Source organism: Branchiostoma floridae, chromosome 13 (genome assembly GCF_000003815.2).
Source record: "Branchiostoma floridae strain S238N-H82 chromosome 13, Bfl_VNyyK, whole genome shotgun sequence".
In the NCBI taxonomy this organism is placed as follows: Eukaryota; Metazoa; Chordata; class Leptocardii; order Amphioxiformes; family Branchiostomatidae; genus Branchiostoma; species Branchiostoma floridae.
The window spans coordinates 3,079,344-3,096,382 of record NC_049991.1 but is presented as its reverse complement, the minus strand read 5'-3'; the positions used below and the strand labels follow the sequence as shown (position 1 = coordinate 3,096,382).

The 17,039-nt window shown below is 45.6% G+C and overlaps 2 protein-coding genes across 2 annotated transcripts in view; both read left to right on the top strand.

Moving 5' to 3' along the window:
• The window catches only part of LOC118428888 (multidrug resistance-associated protein 1-like), a 74,875-nt gene that overhangs the window by 32,200 nt on the left and 25,636 nt on the right, over positions 1–17,039 (top strand). The window contains exons 3-4 of the mRNA XM_035839166.1: positions 10,176–10,324; positions 16,911–17,036. Of these exons, the coding sequence (XP_035695059.1) occupies positions 10,176–10,324; positions 16,911–17,036 (275 nt within the window). The remainder of the gene's footprint in view (positions 1–10,175; positions 10,325–16,910; positions 17,037–17,039) is intronic.
• On the top strand, positions 2,971–5,328 carry LOC118428887. Its single transcript, XM_035839165.1, has 2 exons — positions 2,971–3,155; positions 3,629–5,328. Exons 1-2 carry the CDS (start codon positions 3,103–3,105, stop codon positions 4,629–4,631), a joined length of 1,056 nt encoding a protein of 351 aa, XP_035695058.1. The 5' UTR covers positions 2,971–3,102; the 3' UTR covers positions 4,632–5,328.

Sequence of the window (17,039 nt, the reverse complement as noted above, 5' to 3'; positions counted from 1 at the left end):
CAAGTTTGCCGGGTCGGAACTTAAAGTCTAAGCTACAATCGCGTTATTAAGTCACCCCCTACCCGGTGCCGTGACAGGCGGTGTTTAGAAGGAGGAGCTAGCGGTTGCGCCTAAACAGAGCCTGTATGGTCAAGAATATCTCGAGAAGGAAGTATCCGAACATTTTGCGGTCTTCACCTTTCGATTCCTTGCTATGCGCCCTTTCCAACCATACCAAGTTTGCCGGGACGGAACTTAAAGTCTAAGCTACAATCGCGTTATTAAGTCACCCCCTTACGAGGTGCCGTGACAGGCGGTGTTTAGAAGGAGGAGCTAGCGGTTGCGCCTAAACAGAGCCCGTATGGTCAAGAATATCTCGAGAAGGAAGTATCCGAACATTTTGCGGTCTTCACCTTTCGATTCCTTGCTATGCGACCTTTCTAACCATACCAAGTTTGCCGGGCCGGAACGTAAAGTCTAAGCTACAATCGCGTTATTAAGTCACCCCCCTACCTGGTGCCGTGACAGGCGGTGTTTAGGAGGAGCTAGCGGTTGCGCCTAAACAGAGCCCGTATGGTCAAGAATATCTCGAGAAGGAAGTATCCGAACATTTTGCGGTTTTCACCTTTCGATTCCTTGCTATGCGCCCTTTCCAACCATACCAAGTTTGCCGGGCCGGAACTTAAAGTCTAAGCTACAATCGCGTTTTTAAGTCACCCCCTACCCGGTGCCGTGACAGGCGGTGTTTAGAAGGAGGAGCTAGCGGTTGCGCCTAAACAGAGCCCGTATGGTCAAGAATATCTCGAGAAGGAAGTATCCGAACATTTTGCGGTTTTCACCTTTCGATTCCTTGCTATGCGCCCTTTCCAACCATACCAAGTTTGCCGGAACTTAAAGTCTAAGCTACAATCGCGTTATTAAGTCACCCCCATACGAGGTGCCGTGACAGGCGGTGTTTAGAAGGAGGAGCTAGCGGTTGCGCCTAAACAGAGCCTGTATGGTCAAGAATATCTCGAGAAGGAAGTATCCGAACATTTTGCGGTTTTCACCTTTCGATTCCTTGCTATGCGCCCTTTCCAACCATACCAAGTTTGTCGGGCCGGAACTTAAAGTCTAAGCTACAATCGCGTTATTAAGTCACCCCCTCCCCCCTAACCCGGTGCCGTGACAGGCGGTGTTTAGAAGGAGGAGCTAGCGGTTGCGCCAAAACAGAGCCCGTATGGTTAAGAATATCACGAGAAGGAAGTATCCGAACATTTTGCGGTTTTCACCTTTCGATTCCTTGCTATGCGCCCTTTCCAACCATACCAAGTTTGCCGGGTCGGAACTTAAAGTCTAAGCTACAATCGCGTTATTAAGTCACCCCCCTACCCGGTGCCGTGACAGGCGGTGTTTAGAAGGAGGAGCTAGCGGTTGCGCCTAAACAGAGCCCGTATGGTCAAGAATATCTCGAGAAGGAAGTATCCGAACATTTTCGTGGTGAGGATAATGGTTCTACTCGGCCGGCTGACTCCCCTAACGTACTATTGACTCTATTTGTCCAATTTCTACAATTAGACCACCGATCCATGTAGCCTGGTAGAGGCTAGTCATCACATCAAACTCTACTCCTTCAAAATAGGAAGAAAACTGACCACGTCATCCTTTATTGTTTTCTCCCAGGCTGATATTGCTTCAAGACCACTCTGACACCATCTGATTGTTCTGACGTTTTAAGACAAGACTGGGCCAGATCTGTTTTATTTTTGGAAACGGCCGAAAATTGATGCTCGCATGGATGACATACATACAATCAACTCAACAGGGTCTAACGTAAGGAAGCTAACGCATGGAACGCATGTGTTATTATCAATGTTAACTGCCCGTTTATTGGTATTTAACAAATTGTAACGAGGAAACCACCCACCTCAGATATTTGTGTAGTCTGTGGTGTAGCACCGGGCGGCCAGTCTTGCCATCTTCCGTTGACCATCCTGCTCGGCGAATCCCCAAACTACGAAAAATATGGCATAGCGCGAACAAGGAATCAACCCGTCCATGACGCGAACAACGCAAAACAAATTCCTTTACAAGCACCTGTGATTGCCAATGCGTCTTTCTGCACGTGCAGTTTTATAATTTGATTATCAAAGTGCAGCCAATCAGCGAAGAGGAGCGTTCAATGATATCTTTGCTATGTCGAATACTAGTCACCGATTAGGGCCTTTTACACTATCATCCAATTAGATGGCGCGTTTTAGATTAGTAACCCAAATCAAAGCTGATTGGTTAAAAAAAAGTCGCGTGATTCTTTCTTATATTTTTTTCACACGTAGCGCCCCGTATTTATCTGTACGCCGAGCTTAAAAATCATTTATGTTTTTTTGTCTTGGCGAACCCCAACAACAACAGATAATTCGTCAGATAGCAGAAAATATACTCAGGTGAGAACATTCTATGTTCCACAGTCCACTACATTGTGTATCACCTATGTATAATGTACAATCCCTATAAACAACTTCAACTTATGCTACAAAAAATGTAACAGTAAGCGCACTGATAACAGAATGGACATGTTTGTTACAACTTGTGTTGCCAATGTAGAAATTCAGAGGGGCGAGTAGGAAGAGAAAAAAAAAACAGAAAGAAACAAACATGCCGACACCCGGGATCGAACGCTGGTCGGCAGATTACAACGCATCAGTTGAAACCACTGCGCTAGAAAAGGCTGATCAGCCGATTCTGGCTGAAGTTTGACGCTACTTACGAAAAATAACTATATAGATACACTAGTAGTATATTCACAAAGGGTAGATTTAGGTGTGATAAAGATCCTTGGATGTAACTAAAGTATTTACATACGGCACCTTTCATCCACCAAGATGTGAAGAAGTCTTGCGTTGCAACACTGTATGTGGTCTAACGCAGGTAACTTTGATCTGTCTCCATTGTTATGCATAGGCTCCCGTACCTCCAGACAACAATAGAGTATGCGTTGTCTGTCTGGCGTCATGCTATTGTTATTCAAATGTAGGGACAAGTATAAACCAGGACGCTTTCAGTCAAACCGCCATTCTCAGTTCTGACATCTGACTGTACGTGTGTTCTCAGTTTGGTGTGAAGTTTGAAGACTTGCGAAGAAAAATGAACATGGAAGATACGGACGGCTTGGATGCTACAAACAGACCTACCTGGGGGTATGTTGATATATTATCTTTTTAGTTCCACTATTTCAGTAGCCTCCTTCGCAGACTTCGAGACTCCCTTCCACGGTGAACATCCTTCCCTTGCCCAGCCTTAGCCAAGTTTGAAATAAACTGCCTAACCAACGAAGTCTGCGAAGGAGACATCTACTTCACTTGGTATAGTCACTAGGCGACCCCAACGTACTTTGAGATTGGGCTCAATAGCTACTGGTTTTTAGCACCAAGTCCATCAAACCTAGCCTCCTTCGAAATTTTGTGGTTTTGATCGAAGTTACCTTAGCACATTTTGTACTGGTAACCTCAATCCAAACTGTTCGTGTACATGACTTTAAACATCGATTAAACCGATTCATTCAAATATGAAAATCGTAACGTCCTTGGTTATATCTTACATCTCCATAACATGCATGTATGTACCTAGTACTAGTAGTTCCTGACTTGAACTTTTGCTCTGTTATTTTCAGGGGTCGACCCAGAAACCGTACCCCGGGTACGAAGGTAGAGCGCTACTGCTGCCCATTCTGTACCTTCGTGACGTGGGCTGGCCCCGCCGTACTCTCGTATCACCTGCGGTCCCACCTCGGCACCCAGCACTGTCCTATCTGTGGTGTCTCCGCAGCCAGCAAACCTGCACTTCACCAACACATCGCCAGGCGGCACATCCGTCCAGATACAGCCTACAGCGATAACAAGGACTACTTGGCTGAAGCACCGGACAAATGTCTTAGTTTCTGCGAACCCTGTCAAATGGTGGCCCGCTACGACAGACGTGTTTTCCTCCACTGTTGTTTCCTGTGTGACTATTCCGATTCCAACTCTCTAAACTTGACCAGGCACGTGATGGCAGGACACGTACAAATCGCCAAAACTCAAATCGAGTTCAACACACCCGGACTTGTGCAGCAACCACCTGTACACTTTTCAGTGGTATCACCAGACAAAGACGTTGGTCAGAATTGTTCAATCCGTCAGAAACCAGAGGGAGAAGCCGAGAGGCAGGGCCCGGGAGAAGAGCTGCGCACACCGCCGCAGGAACGACAGAGACACGGCAAGCGCAAGTCACTGGAAACATCCCCACCAACTATGGAACACACGCACACTAGTCCTTCAGCCTTGTCGGTTGTAAAAGATTACGTCACCGTTCCTCTGAAGAAGCGACGGAAGGTTTCCATGGAAACTGTCAACAACGAACCGTCCACAGCGTGTGAAAAAGACAACAGCTTGTCAACGAGACTTTCGCCTAGTTCCCAACAAGAAATGCAGGGACAGAATGCAGAGACTGTCACGAGCAGAGTAACATATAACGTAGGTTTCTGTTCAATGTGGATGCCGTTGACTTCATCGCCACCAGTGTTGGAACAGGAGGTGCCGTTGGACTTGTCCGTGCGTAAAGCGCCACCTGCCGACTTGTCAGAGAGTGCCATGCCCGTGATCACTTCCGTGTTTTCATGGAAAGACTACATATGAAGTGGGATAATTCGGCATTGCTGTGAAAGATGGTGCCTTTTTAGACGAATAGAAAGCAGGTTGTATTTTTGTTTTAGCCATAGCTGTAGTAATAATATATACTACTACTGTGTGGACTGGAAAACGTTAAATTATGTAGATTACCTTACTTTGAATAGAAGTACATTCATTCAATTCAGCAAGTGTATTCGGTTCTTTTTCCTTCTTTAAGTTACGTGGATGATTTATTCAGTATGACAAGATACTAGTTTCAGATGTATCAACAACATGTGGTAAACGATGGAATCGCTTTTAGCTAGGGAATACAGAAATATTAAAGTAAGTTCTAAAGTCTAGCTATCTTGTTTCTGAGTTAAGGTTAACTCAATGCTTCACAAACCCAATTATACTAACACAGCTGGGCTATCGCACGTTCGCATTCAGAGGCACAACTTACTACAATACACATTCAGTTGACGAAGGACAAAGTAACAATTCTACGGTATACCGGTAGTTACCTCAAGGAATATGCCTCATCTGGCAACTTAATCCCAGGGCTCCACTCCATCTTTTGACTTTTTGGCTTTGACCTTTGAACGTCTACAATGGACACTGATTTTGTTTTGACGCTTTGGTTTTCGTGTGGTTCACTGATGTCTTAACTTTGACTTTTTTACATGTATGTTGACCTCCATTGGAAATAAAATTTCAAAAGTTTTGGGGGCTACCCACCCGTCTTGAGATGATATAAATAGATTAACCTGCGACTTAGTTTCTAGTCAATGACGTGACAACACTCTAGCTAATGACGTGATACGTTTACATGCACCTCTAATATATTGATACCAAGTCTTCTCAAGGAATCATGCATTGACTACGACATTACTGACACTAAACCTGTCCTGCAGTTCCAAAACAAGCCGCTATGGGGCCCAAGCCTACACTACTTATTTTTGGCATCAAGTGCTGTCTACCACCCAAAAATCATAGCCGCAGCATGTTCAGAACTCGAGATATCAAACCCGTAAGTTCCGCTGCAGTACCCAGTAACAGGCCATTAGGGGGCTCAAAATCTAATCGTTTCCAGATCTCATCAAGACGTTCCCTTGAAATCTATATTTAGTTGCTGTTCTTCTGGATTAATTTCTGGATTTTGTTTCATAACAGTCCCCTCCACATGGAGTAAAAACGTGAGACAATGACACGTGTACTGTTCGACACTTGTTGAACAGAACTGTCCAAACAGCCATCTTATTATTCCAACGGTTGGGGGAGGATTCGGACTACGTGGTTGGTCAGATAAATCACGTGCTAGACAGGACACAGCTACATTCATTTTCTCTCTCATTTGTTTTTTCGATTTTATCAAGACGTGTTTGCAGAAGCAACCTCATATCTAGTTGACCAACAGAGACATCCCTCCTTGGTATGTACCGGTCGCTTAGAAATGCCACCTCATGTTTCAGACACATCAGTTCAGTTTGATTTTGCATGTAGTTAATATATCGGGTAATGTTGTGTGACAGACGCGCGTCTTTGTTATGAAAGGTGGGCGTAACGGGGAGGGGGGCAATGAAAAGATATATTGCTGTTGTGGTAGGGTTGAGGAAAAGTTAATGTAGTACGGCAGAGTTGAGGTAGCAAAACGTTTCGGACTGTGTTCAAGGCGCACCGTTAGCAGGTGAACTGGAGGTATTGTGACAATGGCAATGGCAATGGCAATAATCTTTATTTGCACGTCCTTGCCCATATGGGCTAAATGCAGTAGTTACATAAAACGTTTCTGTGAACTTTTTCATTTTGTAAGGTACAGATAGGTCCTCTGTCGGTATCTGCGGTAAAATGGTGAGCCAAAGTTGTAAAGATAGTGCTTGCATATCTACATGTTTGTTACTGATTCAGAGAAGTTGTGGTCAGCCAAACTTTCAGAGGGTTTCTAGCCGTCTTGAGATTTCCTTTTCTTAACGTAGAACATGACATATCTTGGGGTCACATTGAGATCTTTGTAGTTGCTCTTTTGGCCCAGTTCGGAGTGTAATGTTTATAGCCACAGTTAACAATGGTTCTATATTGGCAATGAAATCGTTTTTTTTTTCTGATTTCGTTAGGGCGTGGTCAGCAAACATTGGCTATTTTTTTCCTGTCCTTCTTAAGCTGTTTTCTTTTTCACATGTAAGTCACCTGTAGTGGTCGACGTGAAATCTATGACTATGTATTTCTTTATGATCACCTTAGAGTCTGATCATTGGAGTCACTGTCCATTCCTCCTTGCCCTGCACCATCAGTGTCTATTTTGTTTTTGTAAACAAATTTTATAATTCTACAATTAAACTATTTTGGTTGTTTTATCAAATATTCAATGGGGGAGGGGACTTCTTTTTTAGCATTTTTTAAAATTTCAAATAGATTTGTGGTCCAAGTTGAGTCCATATTTTTAATGCAAGAAAAGTGGAGGGACGAATCCTACACACTTCTAATTCAGTTCCTGGCCATTTGAATAAGACGGGTATGACACAACGAGGGAACATTCATATCTTGAAACAAATTGAAAAAAATAATAACTAGACATTTATTAAATATCAAATAGATAACAGATGGGGTCACAGTTGGGGTTGGAGATAACAATTTGGTGAATATTAAGGAATGATGACGCTTCACGCACATTTAAATTTCATTTCATTCGTTCAATAGATTTTGTTATAACAACCTTTATAGGAGTAAACATAGCGGACTGGTCTGGGAAGGTGCGAACAGACTCACGCCAGAACGGCTCTTAGAGCTTACAGAAAGCTGCAGACAGTACTAAAAACTAGGCCATTATTGTTGTATAAAGTGTGGCTATTTCTTGCTCTTTCCAGTTACCAGCTTAGGGCTTTTACTTTGGGCCTATAGCTAGCTGACCAGAACAGCCGTCGGCCGACATCCAAAAACGAAATGGCGGGTAGCCAGTACCCTGGGTTGGACCGGTTTTGTGGATCAACGTTTTGGGTGAGTAGCATTCGCTTTGTGTGGGTGCTTGGAATAGGGATGGGCTGTTATGATAATGTGGCATGTTTGCATTTTGAAGTCAGATCTTACCTCAAGGAATTTGTTGCATGTTAAAAGCGCTGTGGTCTAATAGTCCTCACGACCATAGCCGAAACAATGTTAACCAAACCTGAAGAACGTGACATTTGTTAGGTGTGCAATCTAAAAACAGTACAGAAATTTGTCCAAATTATAAACCTGATATCGATCGTGTGTTCATAGAACGGTTTGCATAAGATGAGATTTTCGAGTTGTCCATTCCCACGAAGATTTGTACCTCAGAAACGGCAACACTCTGTATAGTTGAAAGAGCGAGGGGATTTCGCCGAACACAATGCAGAGGTCGTTTACATATCTCTCTGCTATCTTTTTGGAAATTTTCTTCCCACACTGTTTTTCGTAGTATTTAAAAAACTATTTCTATGATAATGCTTTGGGAACTGTACGAAAATGGGGCAACAAATGACAGATGGCTCGAACATGTTGTAAGGGATTGCCGTTCTCTTTCGGAAGGACGTAAAACGGGGCTCCCGGCATAAAATGGAACCAGCCGTTCCTACCTGGCCCGACGAACTCTATGATCTATGATAGTACGGGTTATTTATCCCATTTTTTTTAGCCCTTAAAAAAATATTTTAGAAACACGTGCTATCTACAAAAAGTTGTGCTAAGTTGGGGTCAAACCTTAAACCCATTCTATACCAGTATTCTTGATCCATCTGGTACCTACCTACTGGTAGGTACCTACTGGCAAAAAGATGGGATAGCGGGGGTCTTATCCCTTTATTATACCAGAGAGTGTTTCAAGAAATACCTATTGGCAAAAAGATGGGATAGCGGGGGTCTTATCCCTTTATCATACCAGAGAGTGTTTCAAGAATACTTATTGGCTGGTAAAAAAAAAAGGGTTAACTCATGAAAAAATACATTAGCACGTTTTTTTCAACTAGCACGTTTAAATAAGTAAAAACAAAATCTGTACTAAATAAATGGACTAAATAATCAAGTCTATCTATGATTGCAACACTGGCACATCCATGTAAAAATTCCGCGCGGAGTTTTGACCCCACGAAAATAACAAAGTCACGTGAGAAATCAGGAGAGCATGATTGGGCTGTTGGTTATCCAATCAAATGAGGCCACCTAGCGCGCATAGTTCGAATCGGCTCATTATGTAACGGTATTACGTACAGGACCAGACTGCGTGGGCCAGAGGCAAGGGGAAAGATTGAGCCAGTGTTAGTACCTTACTATCAAAGCAGAGGTTCATTTCCGACTGTTTTGGCGTGCTTTAGGCGTTTTTGTCGGGCTGTCTTATTTGCACCGTTTTCTTCTAAAAAAAAATCACCGAGAGGCCAGTCATTCCTCATTTGCAACTGCATTCTGTACGTGAACTGCATTATTGCACATAACACTATTTTCGCCGTTTACATTTAAAAAGACTACATTGAATGGTCTAAACCAGTACCCAAACCGAATTTTCATGTTTCTTTGTGTAAATGCAGATTCTCGGAATGCACTCAGATGAGATGTCATAGAAATACGTCATCACTCATTAAAAGTTGCTGCATAGATCAAAGAGAAAGAGACCTGGTCAACCATCACTAGTACTGAGTACTGAGTAGAAGGCCAAAGAAATAAATTTATGTGTACTACACTTGTATGTTTTATTGGTATGTATTCAGTTGTAAATATCACGTACTATCACTTAAGCTAACGGCACAACCCGCCGTACGTGCAAATACGTGCTGTCTACGTGCCAAAACGTGGGCCAAATCTTTTGGGATCGGATCATCCGTTAGTGGTAAGTACCGCCTCCGTACGAACTCGTAGGGAATCCGACGGATTTGGAGTACGCAGACACGCCGTAGAAAACTTTGTGTTGCCGTGTTGCTCCCTGCTCTTGCCAGTCGTTCCGCACGTTTTCAGAAATCCGTGGCGGACGTTTCCTCCCAAACAAGAAAGCTTCTGAAAAAAAGCTGGCCGGTGCGTATTTTGGAAAAAGCCTGGATGTTAAACAGTCACATGAACAAAGAGTTTTTAAACATCGAATTACTGAATTGGTCTGTCTTCTATTAAAAAAAAAACATTACGTGAGATTTGTCTAACAAAGAAAAAAATTGTTACAAGTGGGGTTCGAACCCACGATCCACGGCTGCAAAAGCAAATCGCTATATCCACCCAGCGCGTAGACAGCTCGCTGATTGCGTAATCGTGCGTACAGAAGGGCTATAAGAAGAGTTTGGTTAAATTGACCGATCCATGCATGCAAACATGCATCCGTTGAACGAACGGCTTCTCTCCCCTCTAAGCCGGCAAAAAAACGTACAGACAAATTGCACGTACGGCGGGTTGTGCCCTTAGCTTTAAGTGGGCATAGAATGCAACTGTTGGAGGTTTTCAGTGTATGCGTTGTCACCTACGGCCTTCATTTATTTATTTATTCATTCATTCATTAATCCATCCATCCATTCATTCAATCATTCGTTCATTCTTTCATCAATGTTCTGCAGGACTACCCCCTGTTGGACTCGGCAGATCCGGATCTGACACCATGTTTCCAGAAGACAGTGCTGGTGTGGATCCCCTGCTTTTTCTTGTGTGCGGTTGCCCCCCTGCACTATATGTACCTGCGCAAACATGACAGAGGATACCAACAGATTTCCAACATGAACAAAGCCAAAACTGTACGTTTGAATTATCTGAGTCAATTGCATGTTGACAACCTAAAGATCTGAGATGTAATGCAGTGGTGCATTGTACATTTCCCCACAGGACCCCATCAACACTTTTTGCATACATCACTGAGATATTTTGGGACATTTGTCCATTTTTACTACAAATGTAAATTTTTGCTCCTATGACCTAGTATTAACACCAAGTGACCTGAAATTTGGTATGAAGGTACCTAGGTGTAAATAGCATGTGCGCACAGTATTTGATTTTCACTTCTGGCATACGTTACGTCAGAGAAACGTGACTGCAGTAAAGGGTCGTAAATGCCAGATAACCTGTGTCGTCCCCCGTTTCTGTTCAGCGATGGACGGTGGGCGTGGATGTACACAGCCTCCTCCACTTACAACTACTTTCGGACGTTCGGGAAACATGGCATCAAGACATGTTTCAAACCGACACGGACTTTAAGAAAAATACTGGCATCGCCTAAAGACAAAACGCTGAAATAGTATTAGCTGTGAAGTTGCTTACCGAATACCTTGCCAAGGCAATAAAAAAACAAAGGTCAGTGTAAAGAATCCTACATCGGAGAAACTGAACGCGCGCTAAAAATGAGATTCGTTGAACATCAACGACCAAGTTCTGTGAACTCAGAGGTCTCTCAGCATATACACATGAGTCACTGGGACACTCTGTTTCACTTGACACTCGATTCAGAACCGGCATTCTTTGCAAGAGGAGTGAAGGAGGCTGTGTACATCCGCGCCACCGTCCATCGCTGAACAGAGACGGGGGGCGACACAGGTTACCTGGCATTTACGACCCTCTGCTGCAGTCACGTGTCTCCGACGTCACCTACGTCAAGCTACTGTAGACGGTTCATTACGTGAACAGGCTTATTTGTAGTGTTGGTTAGCTAAAGTTTAGTTTATCCATAATGTCATTTACTAACACAGATGAACTTTCATGGTCGATAAGGCGTCAGAAGGATGACGGCTGAGACACAACGGTTTACCGGTTTCGACCTTTTATTCAAAAGTCTTCATCAGAATGACAAGAGAGTGGTACCGCACTGGCTTTTATAGCCTCTACTCTAGTTAGGGCAGGGTGCCCTGAGCAGTTAGGGCAGGAGATAGCCAATCAGATTACAGGATATCATATTGCACTAGCTATGTGGCCAATCAGAGTATAGGGTTCAATGGCCAATCAGCTTACAGGATATCGTTATGCACTGGATAGATCTGGCCAATCAGAGCGTGGTCCATTGTTCTCCCGGCCAATCAGCTTATGGGATGTCATCTTGCACTGGCTGTATGGCCAATCAGAGTATTGGGTTCAGTGGCCAATCAGCTTACAGCATATCGTTTTGCACTAACTAGATTTGGCCAATCAGAGCCTATGTCTAGTCAGGTCAGGGCGCTCTGAGCGTAGTCCATTGTTCTCCTGACCAATAAGGTAGTTCGTCTCATAGACGATTGTTCTACTGGCCAATCAGGTTACATTTAGTGCCCTATGCCCTTTGTTCTATGACATCATCCGTTAGGCGGGAGATACAGACATGGAGTGCGGTACGGCTAACTATGAGCACTTGTACAGAGGTAAAAAACAAGACTTGTCTATGCATACATGGCTGTGACTATTACAAAAGATACAATAGTAAAATGCTGTAGTCTTAGCTTGCCGTGTGGAGAGGAGGTGGCCCCAGTCGTCCTTTGTAGAGTTGTCCTCAGGTGGAGTCTGTCGCGTCTCGGATCCGTTCCATGTGGATGGTAGGATGCTAGTGACCGGCTAATGTGGCGATTGAGTGTTCATTGGGTGACGGTCACGACGAGATGCTGCTCTTCAAACCCTGGTGATCTCTAAGGACTCCTGGTTCAGGCCCTCTGGATGTAGTGTTCTGAGTTGATGAATCCAGTAGGACTCCCGTTGCAGGCGGCGTTGTCTTGTGGTGTCTTCATGTCCTGTGTAGCGTAGTTTTTCGATTCCAAGAACTTCAAGGTCTGCAATGTTGTGATCTGTGAGGTTGAAGTGGGCTGATACGGGAGTGTCCTTCTTCGTGTTGATGGATGATCGATGGCCGTTCAGTCTATTGGCCAACGTTTGTTTGGTCTCGCCCACATATTGTAGCCCGCATTTCTTGCATTGGATGAGATAGACGATGTTTCTGCTTTGGCAATTGATGTGGTTCCTGATGAGATGACGCTCTCCCGTGCGGTGGCTTGTGAAGTGGTTGATCTTCTTGATGTGGGTACAAGTGGAGCACTTGTTTCTTCCGCACGGGAAGGACCCCGAAGGAGTGAATTTTTTCAGGAAGTTCTTGTCCTCCTTCGGGATCTGGGCTCTTACTAGGAGATCCTTTATGTTTTTGTTGCGGCGATAGGCAAACAGTGGTGAATCTTTGAATATGTCCTTGGTTCTTGTGGAGAGTTGCAGAAGGTGCCAGTATTTTCTGATGATGGTTTGTAGTGGCGGAAGGTGTGGACTGTATGTGGTGACCAGGACTGTACGTTCTTGTGGTGGTGTCGGCCCCTTTACCTTCAGTGTGTCTTCGCGGGGGCGTTCTTGTGCACGCGTGATGGCGTCGTCCAGTAGGGCTTCTTCATAGCCCCTTTGCTGGAAGTGTTGCCGGAATTCTGCAGCCTTTTCCTTGAATCTGGGTGTGCTGGAGCAGATGCGTCTTAGACGTAGGAACTGACCGTAGGGAATCCCCTGCTTGCAGTGTTTGGGATGGGAAGAGTTTCTGAGTAGGTACTGGTGCTTATCTGTCGGTTTTGTGTAGAGGTCTGTTGTAATTTCCCCCTCCGAAATGATGACGGTGACGTCTAGGAAGTTGATCGAGGTTTTGGATGTTTCCACTGTGAACTTAATTGTCCTGTGGGCTTCGTTAAGGTCCTGGATGAAGGCCTTTAATTCTTCCTCTGATCTTGTCCAGACTGCGAAGATGTCATCGATGTACCTCCACCATATCCATGGTCTTGGGGTTCTTTTGTAAACATGTCGTTCTTCGAAGTTCCCCATGAATATATTGGCGTAGGATGGGGCCACTCTTGTACCCATAGCCGTGCCTTGGATCTGGATGTAATGTTCCTCGTTGAAGTCGAAGTTGTTGAGGTTTAGTATGTTGTCCAGTAGTTGGCATATGGCTTCCGTGGGGACGTCAGCTGGGTTCTTCTGTAGTGCCTCCCTACACGCTTGTATCCCTTCATCTGTGGGTATGTTGGTGTACAGGGAGGAGACGTCCAGGGTGACGAGGGTGGCATTTGGTGGTACCTTATCATCGTATCATCGACTGATGTCGGTAGATCCGGCTTGGAGACTACGACTAGAAAAAATGACGAAGAGAGAAGCTCCTACACAGAGAGAGCTGACAAGAAGAGACAGCGAGAGGACGGATCGAGCACTTCCGTCCGAGAACAAGAACCAGCAAACAAGAAGCGGGTCATCGCCAAGCCACAGGTCCAACAGAAGAACGGACGTCCGCTGGCCAAGGAACACATCCCGCTCCAGAGAAAGCTGATCAAGACTACGGACAAGATGGTGAGGTATGAAATGCACCGAGAAACACTTCTCAAATACCTCGAGGAAGATCTTGTACCGATGGGGCTGAAGATCGAGAAGACAGCCGTCATTGGCACCACCAGCCCTGAGTTCCAACGCCGATGGAACGAAACACTGCATGAGACCTCGAAGACTCTGATGACACTCATCATTGAGTTCTACGGCTCTGCAGAAGCCGACCTGGACAACAACATCGCCAGCCTCAACAGGGAAGTTGAAAAACTCCCGCAAGATGCACAAGACATCCTGGAAAAGAACGTGGAAACGTTCAAGGACAACAAACGAGCTGCGCTCACCAAGAAGAGAGACAAGAAACTACAGCGAGACAAGGAACTCGTCAACACTCGAGCTCAGGATGCACCCAAGAAAATGGGCCCAAAAAACGGAGACAACCCCCCACGCAGAGGGGGGTCCCCAGACAAGACCCGCCAGCAGCAGAGGCAAGCCACGGAGAAGGACGCAAAGACCACCAAGCAAGCGTCCAAGAACTACCAACAGCCGCAGGGTCGGCGTCAGGTCCGTGGGAAACCTCCTCAGCCCAAGGCTCGGCGAGAAAACCCCATCACAAGGCTCGCCGCCGCCATAGAAGGTTTGCTCGCAGGAGGGCTATCAGAGAGAAACGGAGGAGGAAAAAAGAAAGGCGCCGGAGAGAGAGACTACTCGCACTCCAAGAAACCGCGAGGGATACAGTGGTAAATCTCTCAGATCTACCACTGACCGACGCCCAGACATCCGTTCTCTCCAAAGGACTCAACTTCTGCCCAACCCCTTCAGACTACAACCGACAAGAACTCATACAAGACATCCATGCATTCTTCAGACGCCTCCGCCTGAGAGAATTCTTCGCCGACCATGACAGATCAGAGCCCACAAGATTCAAAGAAAAAAGCAACTGGAACCCGCCCACACACAGAGACCCAGCCTTAGAGACGTTCATCATGGCAGTGGAAAAAGAAATTCTGGAACACCAAAAAACCACGTCAGAACCACACAAGAAGAACATCTCAGAGCTAGAGCGCAAAGCTCTAGTGGAACTGAAAAAGATGACAAACGTCATCATCAAACCTGCAGATAAAGGTTCGGCCGTAGTGATCATGAACCGCGAGGACTACATACAAGAGGCCCTCAGACAGCTAAACAACAAGGATCACTACAAGAAAGTGGACCACTGCCTCTCAGAAGAACATGCAACCAAGGTGAGAAGAACTCTACTACACCTGAGAGAAGAGGGGATCTTAGATGACACTACATACAACTACTTGGCACCTCCTCAGCACCCCAGAACGCCCAACTTCTACCTCCTTCCAAAAATCCACAAGGAAGGCAACCCTGGAAGACCGATACTCTCGGCCAACGACTGTGCCACGGAAAGAATTTCGGCGTTCGCAGACTTCCACCTCCGCCCCCTCGTAACAAGGCTACCTTCCTACATCAGAGACACCACAGACTTCCTGCGCAGACTCAACAAACTCGGGAAGGTACCACCAAATGCCACCCTCGTCACCCTGGACGTCTCCTCCCTGTACACCAACATACCCACAGATGAAGGGATACAAGCGTGTAGGGAGGCACTACAGAAGAACCCAGCTGACGTCCCCACGGAAGCCATATGCCAACTACTGGACAACATACTAAACCTCAACAACTTCGACTTCAACGAGGAACATTACATCCAGATCCAAGGCACGGCTATGGGTACAAGAGTGGCCCCATCCTACGCCAATATATTCATGGGGAACTTCGAAGAACGACATGTTTACAAAAGAACCCCAAGACCATGGATATGGTGGAGGTACATCGATGACATCTTCGCAGTCTGGACAAGATCAGAGGAAGAATTAAAGGCCTTCATCCAGGACCTTAACGAAGCCCACAGGACAATTAAGTTCACAGTGGAAACATCCAAAACCTCGATCAACTTCCTAGACGTCACCGTCATCATTTCGGAGGGGGAAATTACAACAGACCTCTACACAAAACCGACAGATAAGCACCAGTACCTACTCAGAAACTCTTCCCATCCCAAACACTGCAAGCAGGGGATTCCCTACGGTCAGTTCCTACGTCTAAGACGCATCTGCTCCAGCACACCCAGATTCAAGGAAAAGGCTGCAGAATTCCGGCAACACTTCCAGCAAAGGGGCTATGAAGAAGCCCTACTGGACGACGCCATCACGCGTGCACAAGAACGCCCCCGCGAAGACACACTGAAGGTAAAGGGGCCGACACCACCACAAGAACGTACAGTCCTGGTCACCACATACAGTCCACACCTTCCGCCACTACAAACCATCATCAGAAAATACTGGCACCTTCTGCAACTCTCCACAAGAACCAAGGACATATTCAAAGATTCACCACTGTTTGCCTATCGCCGCAACAAAAACATAAAGGATCTCCTAGTAAGAGCCCAGATCCCGAAGGAGGACAAGAACTTCCTGAAAAAATTCACTCCTTCGGGGTCCTTCCCGTGCGGAAGAAACAAGTGCTCCACTTGTACCCACATCAAGAAGATCAACCACTTCACAAGCCACCGCACGGGAGAGCGTCATCTCATCAGGAACCACATCAATTGCCAAAGCAGAAACATCGTCTATCTCATCCAATGCAAGAAATGCGGGCTACAATATGTGGGCGAGACCAAACAAACGTTGGCCAATAGACTGAACGGCCATCGATCATCCATCAACACGAAGAAGGACACTCCCGTATCAGCCCACTTCAACCTCACAGATCACAACATTGCAGACCTTGAAGTTCTTGGAATCGAAAAACTACGCTACACAGGACATGAAGACACCACAAGACAACGCCGCCTGCAACGGGAGTCCTACTGGATTCATCAACTCAGAACACTACATCCAGAGGGCCTGAACCAGGAGTCCTTAGAGATCACCAGGGTTTGAAGAGCAGCATCTCGTCGTGACCGTCACCCAATGAACAGATGAACTTTCATGCTAAGATGTAAAACATTAAATTGCTGATGTTACATGCAGGGTATGGTTTAATACTATATTTTTCTTTGGTCTCTTATGTTAGGCCCTGGCCGTCCTGCTAGTGCTGGTAACCTTACTTGACCTGTGCTGGTCCATTTGGGAGTACACCGTTGGTATCAATGTGCCCCTCGTCAACTTTGTGTCTCCTGTACTTCTGGCCTTGTCTATGGTG